Source organism: Vulpes lagopus, chromosome 1 (assembly GCF_018345385.1).
Source record: "Vulpes lagopus strain Blue_001 chromosome 1, ASM1834538v1, whole genome shotgun sequence".
Taxonomy (NCBI): Eukaryota; Metazoa; Chordata; class Mammalia; order Carnivora; family Canidae; genus Vulpes; species Vulpes lagopus.
In genome coordinates this window covers 148,545,817-148,558,389 of record NC_054824.1, presented here as the reverse complement: position 1 = coordinate 148,558,389, position 12,573 = coordinate 148,545,817, and the positions used below count along the sequence as shown (strand labels likewise).

Below are 12,573 nucleotides of genomic sequence, written 5' to 3'. Positions count from 1 at the left end.
ACAGACATTACAGGACACAGACATTAAACAAGACGAAGGACTGACACATGCTACAACACAGATGAATTCGTATAAATAACAAGGAAGGCTATGAAGACAGAAAACAGATGAATCAAAAGCCAGGGGTGAGGAGGAGGGAGGAAAGAATATGGGGGTTTTGTGGGGGCAATAAGTGTTCTAAAACTGAATGTAGGGATAGGTGTACAATTCCATGGATTATTATTATTATTTTTAAAGATTTTCTTTATTTATTCATGAGAGAGACAAAGAGTGAGGCAGAAACACAGGCAGAGGGAGAAGCAGGCTCCATGTAGGAAGCCCAATGTGGGACTCAATCCCGGGACTCCAGGTTCATGCTCCAAGCTGAAGGCAGACGCTTAACCGCTGAGCCACCCAGGCATCCCCCAGAGATTTATTAAAAACTATGGAATTATACATTTTAAGCAAGTGACTGTAAGATATAGCTGTGTCTTAGTCTGTTACTTAAAATCATTATAAATCACACTGAATATCCAAGAAATCTGAATTCCATTCATTCAAGTAGCAAACTTTATTTTATTTTTATTCAAACTTTTTTTAAATGAAAAAAGAGGAGTCAAACAGGAATAGAGGGGCTACAATATGATAAAGGTTCCCCTAAAATGAAGAAAGGCATGACCCCAAATTGGACTCCAGTAAAGCAATTTACATTGACATCAGGAACAAAATAAGAATGTCTGCTGGTACCATTATCTTTACACAGTTTGAAGAGGTCCTACCAAATGCTGTGAGAAGATGACAAAAAAATGGAAAAAGAAAATAGAAGTCTGCATTTGCTGATGACTGCACATCTTGAAATTCTAAGAAATTCTAATGTGGTTAAATACATATTAAGTGAATATACAAAAATCAATTGCATTTTTTTGTACTGGCAATAACCATCCAGAAATGAATACATGAAAAATGTTCTACTAACCAAGAGCAAAACCATGGAACACTTAGGGATAAAAATCAGAATGAGATTTGTTAGAACTATAAACTCTTGCTGATAGAAAACCAACCCTGAATAAATGGGAACATATAACATTTACACTTGGACAAAACGATGATAAAAATATCAATGCTCTCCAAAATCAATGTGAATATAACACTTTTCCAAAGAGAGTTTCGGGCAGCCCGGGTGGCTCAGTAGTTTAGTGTCGCCTTCAGCCCAGGGCGTGATCCTGAGTCCCGGGATCGAGTCCCACGTCAGACTCCCTGCATGGAGCCTGCTTCTCCCTCTGCCTGTGTGTCTCTCTGCCTCTCTCTCTCTCTCTCTCTCTGTCTCTCATGAATAAATAAATAAAATCTTAAAAAAAAAAAAAAAGAGTTCCAATGGGAGTGCTGGATAAAATCATCTTATAATTAATACAAAAGAATAAATGCCTATAAATTGACAACTACAGAAAAAAAGGGGCCACATTAGCAAATATTAAAGCAGTATCTTAAAATGGCATAGAATTAGATGAGATTAAAGGGATGAAATAAAAACCCAGAAACAACACGGTACAGACAGACACAGGAAATTAAATAAATGTGGTATGTCAGTCAGTAGAATGAGAAAAGGATATTCTGCATTCTAAGCTATAGTATGTATAGCACAGCTGGACTCTTCATCATCTGGGAGAAAGAACAATCAACCTTTGATGTGACACACAAAGATAAACTGAAGCCTTAAATGTTAAAGAAACATTTAAATCTTACATATTTTTTTTTAAGATTTTATTTATTTATTCATGAGAAACAGGCACAGACATAGGCAGAGGGAGGAGCAGTCTCCCTACAGGGAGGGATGTGGAATTCCATCCCAGGACCCTGGGATCACGCCCTAAGCCAAAGGTGCCCCAGGGTTAGATTTTTAAGCCAGAGCTATAAAATATATTTGACTACAAAAATATCAACTTGTATGTAGCAAAAGATACCATAAAACAAATCACAAGGAAAACAGTAGGGGGGATATCTAGAAGACTGACAATAAAGATGGTAAATATGTATCATAGATTTCCACAGCCAACCCAGTAAAAAAAGGGTTAAGACCTAAAATATGAAATTAACAGAATACTGACCAGCCAATAAAAATATAAATTGCACTTATTATCTTCCTTTTTGTGTACATGAAGAAGGGATAAAGAGATGCATGAAAGAAAAGTAGACATAAAACCCATGCACTATATATATAAACTAACAAATGATTACAAAGTGGACACTGACAAGACTACCACTCAGGTTTAGATTCAGAGTATTTGGCAGTAACGTGGAAGCCCTGTGTCTGCTGCCACCCAACCCTCCCGTCCACCATGACAACCACAATCTCTCCCCTGCCTTCTGAAGCCATCATTTTCTTGCTTTTCTTTTTGCTTTACCTCTACATGTAAAAATACATCTCTAAAAAATATAGTTAATTTGGTCTGTTCTAGGAATGAAGTTAAAAAAAAAAAAGATACAACGAAGAATGGTCAACAAAATATCAACAGTTTCATGCCTTCATACACTTTAGCCAATTTTCTAAATTCAAATTATTCATGTATTATTTATACATAATTGCCCAAGTCCCTGAAGACCATGAACAGTAAGTCCTCTGCCATCACCCACCTGGAGCACCGGGCAGGGAAAGGCAGTCCAGTCCCTGACAGAAGGACAGGTAGGGCCACCAGTGCCAGAGTTACCTAAGGTCTTTTAATGAACCCAAGTCAGAGCTGCATAAAGCTATCTTGAGTCTCGTGCTTTTTCTACTTGTCTTCTTGAGGGCAGGGAAATGGACACCTACTAGCCTGAATGTGTATGGCTGGAAATCAGCAGCCTCATAGTTGGATTGTGCTGTTTTATCAACAACAACCCTCAACGTATTCTTGGGCCATTAGACATAAAGAACAAATCTATCTCTTCTGCACAACATACTAGCAATTCTTCTGTAACTCTCACCTGGTAGATGGGTTAAAAGACCATACAACTCATGATGAAATAAAGAAATCTCATAAACTGCTGTAGCCTTTCTGAAAAAAAGAAAATTCTTGCTATCTATGGATAACGATGGAACACAGCCATTTACTTTCTGCCTCTGTATCATCACCAGATCCCAATGAATGATTGTTAAAAGAGCAGAGGAAGGTATCACTCGAGGGCAAAGAAAAGAGAAGACATCGTGGGGCAAGACAGGTCGGTCACCCAAATCTGTGAACAGTAGTAATAAGGAAAGGTGATGGACCCAGCAATGTGAGGGAAACTGTGTCCTCAGGTACTCACAGAGGGTAGTGGTGTGAGAACAGAGTTGGGGTAGCCCTCCAAGCAGTCAGCCTAAGTTCTTGGAGAGACCACACACAGAGAAATTGGGGGCAAGGGTGGTCAGACACAGGGCTGGAAGCAGGCAACAGGTAGACAGTCTACAGAATAGCCAGTCACATACCCTCATTTTAAAGAAACTTGGAACCTTCTCACAGGCTTTCAGAAGATACTGGATTCAAATAAAGCAGTGATTCTCAAAACACTGCATCAGAATCACATCAAGAGGGCGCCTGGGTGGCTCAGCAGTTGAGCGTCTGCCTTTGACCCAGGGCATGGTCCTGCAGTCCCGGGATCGAGTCCCATTTGGGCTCGCCTTGGGGAGCCTGCTTCTCCCTCTGCCTATATCTCTGCCTCTCTCTGTCTCTCATGGGTAAATAAATAAAATCTTAAAAGAGGAGAAACAGGCTCCCTATCGGGAGCCCAATGTGGGACTCAATCCTGGCACCTGAGGGTCTCACCCTGAACCAAAGGCAGACGCTCAATCATTGAGCCACCCAGGCATTTCTTTTTAAAAAAATATTTACTTATTTGAGAGAGACTGAGGCAGTGCCGGCGAGCAGGGGGAGGGACAGAGGGAGACAAGTAGATTCCCCACTGAGCAAGAAGCCCCAGGCAGGGCTCGATCCCAGGACCCTGAGATCGTGACCTGAGCCAAAATCAAGAGTTGGACGCTTAACTAACTGGGCCATGGTGCCCCCACATCAAAGGCTTCTTAAAACACTGAGTGCTGGGCTCTACTCCTGAATTTCTGACTCAATACTCCAATGATAGAAACCAAGAACAAGCTCCCAGTGATCACATACTTTTGTTCTATACCATGAGATCCACCTAAGCCAAGACGATTTTCACTCATGTGGTCTTGTTTCCTTGCACCTGTGCAGTTCTCACAGGAGCTGGAAAATGGCTCCCGACCTCTTATAACAACTTCTATTCATGATGTGCCTGAGGCTGCCATGATGGGCCTCCTGTCCTATAGCCTTCTGTATAGCTAAGTGAATCTGGTGCCAAGTTATGGCCTACCGAGTCCTGGGATTACGTATTTTAAGCCAAACATAAGACCACAGCTACTGATCACACAGAGTGAGCATTACACTACTTAATCTACTTTTGCAGAAATTATCTAGCAGATTTTAATTATGATAGAAAGCTAATAACGTGATTCAGAAGGAACAAGAGCATTCGACATCATCTCACCTGACTTAAACTGGATGGGTGAGTATCAGTAAGTCTTGGTGACAGAAGGCCAGCCATAAGACACCGATTATAGCCATCAGGTATGAATTCACTCAGAGATGCTCCTGACTTCTTCAAAAACCTCAATGTCTGTGAAAATTGATGAATAAATACCAATCAACACACAATTTGAAATAATCAAATTTAAGAAGTTAATAAACTCATCACTCTACTTTATACTTAATATTTTGATACTGATTGGAAATTGTAAAAGACTTTCACTTCTTGCAAGGAAAAAGGTTTATGGGTTGAGCTAAACCAATACATGCTAGTTCTGAATAAATCACTGATAAGGGTACTTTGGGTGGCTTTTTGTTTTTATGATGGGTAAGCCTATCACCTCTAAAGCTGACACTCAGTGACAACAGATCTTAATGAACGAACACCCCCCCACACCCACACACCCCACACACAGCCCTGCAGTTTATTCCTCCTGATCTAATGTAAAAGAGTTAATATGAAGTATAGATATGGCATTCATGCACATCTAGCAGATTATCAACCTCGAAATCTGCCACTTTGTGTTTTCCTGGAAAAGTCTTTTTCGATCTATAGTCGAAATTACCCACTCCATGGCAGGCACTGTGCTAGGCACCTTCTTTGAGTTACTCCACTTATTCATAAACTTCTTGAGATGAAAGAGGAGAATTAAGAGTATGAATAAAAAGGGATATATATTGATAAGGCACTGACCTACTTCGCTCTTTTCCTTAAGGTTCAAGTAGCTAACATCCACACAACCCCAATACTTCTTCTGGGAGGTTGCCATCAGTAACTGATGCTACTAGTTGCTCATATCACAAACCTAGCAGAAGCTACCATTTAAGCTGAAACAACAGTTTATATAATTAACACTAAATAAAGTTTAAATCTGTGATCTGACTTTAGTTCAGTAAGATACACTCTATCTACATAGTTGTTACCTACCTCCTTTTGAAAGCCATTACAAGTTACATGAACAATTCCTGAGTTTAACAAACAAGTGGCATCTAAAACAAAGATGAAAAAAAAAATCTGCTTACATATTATATTTTAGATGGCATTAATAAAACAACATTTATCCTAACAAGAGACTGCTAGGCAAGATATCAAAATTATTACATACAATAAATTTTAAAATAATTTTTCCAGGTATTTCTATCCTGATAAGATACCAAACTTCAACATAAATAATAGTTATCTTTTCTAGCAAATCCATAATAGTGGTAATTTTTTCATAAAACATCCAAGTATTAAAATTCTCATGTACATATCAAATTAATTTCCTAAGCATACCCACGTATTAACTAATGGTAATGAGATATGACCAGGTAACTATATACATACATACATATATATACACACACACACACATACATACACACACTCACGTATACTACACACTAACTACGTATTGACCATCTATGTATGCACACACACACTATACATATATATATATTACAGACATATATATTATGTGTATATTATTGTGTATATTTGTGTATATTATTTTTCTCAAAAGGTAATGTTAAGGAAATACATACCAAAATTGTAAATATTTGCGTTAAAAAACTGCTCAGGAGGTGGATATGAAGGAGGGATTCCTCGACTTAAGCTTCTCTCATTTACTAATACATCCAAGATGTAATGTGGGTAAGTCTTATTCACAACAGACTCCAGTGACCACAATGCAAAATAAGAGCAATTATGCAGATACTCTCCTGATCTAAAAGAAAATTTTACAAAATTATCAAATCACTGAGCTGCCACACATACAAATACAAAAAAAGAGAGGGAGAAATCATACCTTAATGAATCTGGCATTTGTGCATGATACCAACGATTTATGTCAAAAAGCCCCAAATACATAGAGGGCTTTCCTTGTCCATATATATTCACCTGCCAGGTAAAGACTGAAACACTAGTGTCAGGAGACAGAGCTAAAAGAAAGAATATAATTTTTATACATTGAGTAATCACAAAGTAAAATGATCTCAAATAAAATTTTAGCAACATTTTCTCATAAATTATGAAGTTTTAATCATACTTGATATGTCAAAGCACATTTCTATCACTCATTCTGTAAGTGGTACCTTTAGATCTTGTAAAGATATATCTTATATCTTTACTGTTTCTCCATTTCAAGAAGATTTCATTAAAAAGTACTAACCAGCAAAGTTATTCCTGGTTTGTTTTCGTTTAACATTTTGGCAACTTTGAGGTACTAGAGGGAAAAGCAGACAATTATTTGCATCTTCTCCTAACAAGGGCACACAGCCAGTACCAGAGATTGTCAATACCGAAAATGGAAGCTGTGAGGCACCCAGCTTTCTAGTGGAGAGGGGCTGCTCCAACTCTATGGGAAGGGGAGTGAGGGGATAGAGACAAGAACCTGGACAGTGGTTGTGGGGAACGGAAAGACAAGAACAAGTAGGAGGCATCAACAAGTAAGAGGCATTGACAAGAGAGAAAAAAAGCAAACATCTGAGACACAACTAATGGGAAACATAAAAGCAGAGAGAAGCAGGGAATAAGAGGTAGAGTCTGAAGAGTGGTATTCTGGGCACTTTTAGCTGGATGTGAAGACTGGACCACAAACACAGACGTAGGACAGGCACAGAGGATGTACCCAGGATGGAGGAGCTACCCATGAGAGTGAATCCCAATTTAAACACACACAAACAGGACTCTAGGGAACATGCCCAGAGCTGAACGAACCTACCCCAGGACCATATTTCTTTCTCACAGCCACCCTTTGCAAAAAGTACAACTGTATTATTCCACTCACAGGTGGGTAAAGGGAGGCTCAGAAATGTTAAATAATTTGTCAAGGGTTACAACTAGTGACAGAGCTGACATCTGAAGCTACACTGGACTCCAAAACCTATGGCATTTTTACTGTGTAAGGGTTGTTTAGCAGGAAAAAGGGATGATACTAAACGAAAGAGAAAAACTAAAGACAACCAAGTCATGTTTGCCATATGTGTCAAAAAATACACAAGGAACCATTATTTTGACTATTCATACTAGTCAAAACTAGAGACCATTCTTGTGTGTTTAGAGAGCTGGATTAAAATACAATGGTTCCCCCCCCCCCCCCCAAAATACAATGGTCCCTCATTTAAGGGTCCTTTGATCTACTCTACTTGGGTTCTGCGCAGCAAACTGGAAAGTAAGAAATACCAAGTATCTCATACAGACCTAAGGCAATTCTATAATCAGTATTCCAATTTTTTTAACTGCCAGGAGTATGAACTCTAAAAAGCAATATCTGTCATAAATCTTAAATCAAGATAAATATTAAAATCAAGCATTCCACATGACATATAAGACTGCTTTTAACCAACCTTCATTCATACCTTCCTCTCTGTCGCCATGATATCGATATTTCTCTATACTCTGGCACCCCAAAAGTTTGGTATTACTAGTCTGTCCCCTCAAAGGAAACATGCCACCTGTGAGGTCCAGTGTGTATCTCTCTTCACAGTACTCTAATCCCTGAAACATAAAATGTACACAAATCTCTATCTTAATAGAATTCTAAGCCAGAAGACATTTAAAAATTAAATGTTCTCTGAATTTAAAAATTTTTCATACAATACAAAGAAAACACAAACTTCAAGAATAAAGAGAACAAATCACAGAAAAAGGCTCTGAAATTTTATATGGCTTAAACACAAACAAAAGGTTAAACTCAGTCTCTTAAAAATAGTAACCAACAAACCTTCTAAGGCAGTTAACAAACATGAAAACCTTCATGTATTTTCAGCTAGAGTGTAAACTGGACTAACTATCACAATTATGTACAAATATACTCAGGCCAGCAAACCTCGTCCTGTGTTCTCAGTGAAATTCCTGCTCTAGAATAGCAGCTCGTAAATTTTTTTTTGCTCATCAATCTCTTTAAGAATCTAACAAAAGCTGAGGCACCTGCGTGGCATAGTCAGTTGAGTGCGTGAGTCTTGGTTTTGGTTCAGGTCGTGGTTTCATGGTTGTGGAATCGAGACCCTCTTTGGGTTCCACGCTCAGTTTAGAGTCTGCTTAGGATTCTCTCTCTCTCTCCCTCTACCTACCCCTCCTACCCACCATGCACATGCATGTGCTCTCTCTCAAATATATACATCTTTAGGGGGAAAAACAATCTAACAAAAGCTATGAAACTTTCCCCAGAAAAATGCATAATCATAAAAATGTTACATATAATTCATGGATTCTTTAAAGCCCATCCACATAACCTCAAACACTAGGTTAAGAAAGCCTATTCTATATAAAGAAATGTAGGGGCAACATGGCTATTAGCAGCATGCCACTTTTTCTTGAAGAATTCAGCTAGAAAAACAGTCACCTGAAAGGCTAATGCACTTATCCTTTTTTATAAGTGGAAAGACCATTTTTTTAATTTAAGAAATTGTATTTACTTTTATAAAGATTTTTATTTTTAAATGGGGTGCCTGGGTGGCTTAGTCAGTTGAGCATCTGACTCTTGATTTCAGCTCAGGTCATGATCTTGGGATTGTGAGATTGAGCCCTGCATTGGGCTCCATGCTAAATGCGGACCCTGCTAAAGATTCTCCCTCTCCCTCTGCTCCCTACCTCACTTGCACTTTCTCTTTCAAAAACACAACAAAAAAAGATTTTAAGTAATCTCTACACCCAACGTGGGCCTCCAACTCACAACCCTGAGATCAAGAGTTGCATGCTCCACCGACTGAGCCAGCCAAGTGCCCCAAAACTGTTTATAAAGTCACCCCATGGCTTACTGGTTGATATATTAGAGCAATAAAGTGGACCTCTTTTTCCTGAGTATCAATTAGGTCACAAGATGAGTCTTGCTCAATCCCTTCATTTCAGATGAAAATGATAGGTGGGGAAGTTAAGAGGGCTACCTTGGTAAAACAGCTAGTCTTCTGATCCCTAATCTAACACTTTTCTTCATTACACTGTGAATACAGCATTAACTTGAGTAGAAGAATAACTTTTCAATATGTTATTATCTTCAAGACTAAAATAGGCAAACAATGATAAAAATGGTCATAATGAACCCACATTCCCGGTACATTTACCTCATACAAGACTTGCCCTGATGCCAAACACTTTCTATCACCAAAGGCCAGCTGAAGTAGATGTAAACTCAAAACATCCCCTTCACTGAAAGAAACAGAAACGAGCTGAGAAGAAACACTAAAGACCCTTTTAATACATCGAGTATCTCTTTCTGTCCAGTAGACAATATTGAGCACACATGACAAATTGAAGGTCAATGTGAAGAACTTACCTTTATTTGGTTGTTTTCACAAAATGCACTCCTCTGAAACAATAACTAATTTTTATCTGTAACAGATTCCAATTAACTTAAGCTGATGTTATTTGCACATTTCAGGTGACCCCTTCTGTGGCAGAGATCACAAGCATTTACCCAACATTCCTTCTCCCCATCTTTAACAGGTGTGCTCCAGTTAGGCACATGGCTACCTGAAACATTTCCCAGCTTCCTTTAAGATGGATGCAGCAGGCCCACGTTCTGGCCAACAGGATATAAACAGAATTATCCCATGGCAACTACAGAAAACCCTCTGTCTTTGCTTCTTCTTCCTGGTCTCTTCCTCCACCTTGCTAGGCTTCTACCTCAAATGAAGAAGTTGCTGCCCTGAACCACAGAATGAGGGCTCCAGAATATGAATAGAAGGCAAAGATACCAAATCAACTCTTCACTGCTCAAGTACAGTATGCAGTAAGTATTAAGACCACTGATTTCCATATTGTCTGAATTTGAATTCTTATTCTTTTTGGCTGATCCTTCTTAAAACACATATTCTACTTGGCCTCCAGGATGTCACACAATCTTCATGTTCCTTACACTACACTACCCTTAGTCCTCTGCTGGCTGTTCTATCCTCTGCTTCTCCACCATCAATTATCTTCAAGTGCAGAAAGGATCCTAGCTCTCTTCTCTACTTATTCTCACTCTGGGCTGGTGGTTCTCTATCTTGTTTGCTTATTATTAGAATCACCAGAGGAGCTTTGAAAAAATACTTATGCTTAAACCCGATCACCAGAAATTGATTTAATTGGTCTGATCTAGCCAGACCAAATTCAAACACTTACTTTATCCTCCCTATATAAATTAGTTCTACTCTTCTGACTTCATCTGTGACCTATATATACATTCTACCCTTTACTACTCTTCTTGCTGTGTGCCTTGAGACATTTTTCTAAGGCCTTTGCATTCTTTTCCCCAGATTACCTCCATGGCTCTCCTACCGACCTGCCCCAACTTCTTTCAAATCTCCCCAACTATACTATCTAAAAGAGCAGTTCCCTACACCATATTCTAGATCTCCTCTCCCAGTTTTATTTTTCTGTATGTAACATCAATACTTGAAATTATATGAAATATATGCACTAGTATATTTATGAAATGTAGTCACCAAAATATAACATCTAGAAGTACAGAAACTTATTGGTGTTATGCATCACTACATTTTCTACAACAGTCACTAGCACATATAAACACTTAATGATTTTGTGGAATGAATAAACACATGGACATGAAACAAAAACAATCTCTAAAAGACCAAATACTAAAAGATAAACTGTATACAACCAACATTAAAGGAAACAGCAGTTTTTTCATTCCCCTTTCCAGATTACAAAATTAACATGACTTTTATTCTAATTGATGAGAACCATGGCAACAATTTAAGATCGATACTCATGTAATTCCATGGTGGTATAATCACTCTACAAGTGATTCTTTTGGTTTTCCTTTTTTATTCTGTTTATATAATCATTCTGATGGAGAAAAGGAAGGACCATATCACCTGTCTTTCTAATTGAGACTTATACTTCATATTATTTTCATCCACTTATAATACTAATGCCATCTACTTATACATACCAACATGTGTATAAGCATTATTTATGTAAGTACTATTTGCATATGTCTATGACTATTATTTATACATGTGTATACATATTATTTGTATATGTGTACATATGTACATACGTATTTTTATTTTGTATTGTTCACATATATACATAAACAAATGTAAATAATCTTATATGTAATGTCCAGGAGCTTACAGACTGCTCTATGTGTACCCACAGACCACATGTCAGGAACTCTGCTTTAAATCAAATTACATGGGACACCTGGGTGGCTCAGTGGTTGAGCATCTGCCTTCAGCTCAGGGCATGATCCCAGGGTCCTAGGATTGAGTCCCACATCAGGCACAGGGAGCCCGCTTCTCCCTCTGCCTGTGTCTCTCATGAATAAATAAAATCTTAAAAAACAATCACATTACATACATATATACCATACATATATACATTACATACCATACATATATACATTATATACCATACATTACATACATATATACATACCAATATATATCACAGCCTTCATCAAATTCTCAAAGAGATCCATGACCTACTAATTTAAGGGCCCAAATCAAAGACTAGAAGTGCACAAAAATACCCCTCTCAAAAATATCTCACATCAATAATACCAACAAATGCAAAGTAAATCATGTAGGAATAAATAATACAACTTATCAATTAAATTAACCCTGTCCTATTAAAAGGATATACAGAATACTAAGAAGTGGTTTAAAAGTCACTACAGAATTGTTCCCTTGGGTTACTTATTCGGTGTGTTGTGGATAATAAAGATAAGTAAACACAGGGCATCACTGTAAGAGAAACAGAAACAGTATATTCTGCCCATAGTTTAGATTGGGATTCATTTGTGCTTCAAATGCAAATACAGTTGACCCTTGAACTGTTGGGGCTATCTGTATGCAGTTTTTTTTTTTTTTTCCAATAAATACAACGGGAAATTTTTGGGAGATTTGTGACAATTTGAAAAAATCTGCAGATGAATTGCACAGCATAGATATACTCAAAAAACTAAGCAAAACCTTAGGCATTATTTTAAGAATATAGTATATAACACATTTAACACACAAAATATGTGCTGTTGATATTTATTCATTTGGCTTCTGGTCAACAGTAGGCTATGAGTAGCTAAATTTTGGGGGTGTGGTGGGGGAGGTCAAA

General features: G+C 37.9%; 1 protein-coding gene across 5 annotated transcripts in view; it reads right to left on the bottom strand.

Moving 5' to 3' along the window:
* Positions 1–12,573, bottom strand: part of AHCTF1 (AT-hook containing transcription factor 1) — a 79,156-nt gene that overhangs the window by 40,249 nt on the left and 26,334 nt on the right. For 4 of the 5 annotated variants that reach the window (XM_041750515.1, XM_041750542.1, XM_041750550.1 and 1 more), the window contains 6 exons: positions 9,576–9,660; positions 7,860–8,010; positions 6,320–6,452; positions 6,057–6,238; positions 5,461–5,522; positions 4,495–4,623 (listed from right to left, as the gene is read on the bottom strand). In XM_041750515.1, the coding sequence (XP_041606449.1) occupies positions 4,495–4,623; positions 5,461–5,522; positions 6,057–6,238; positions 6,320–6,452; positions 7,860–8,010; positions 9,576–9,660 (742 nt within the window). The remainder of the gene's footprint in view (positions 1–4,494; positions 4,624–5,460; positions 5,523–6,056; positions 6,239–6,319; positions 6,453–7,859; positions 8,011–9,575; positions 9,661–12,573) is intronic. The other variant, XM_041750525.1, reaches the window with a different exon arrangement.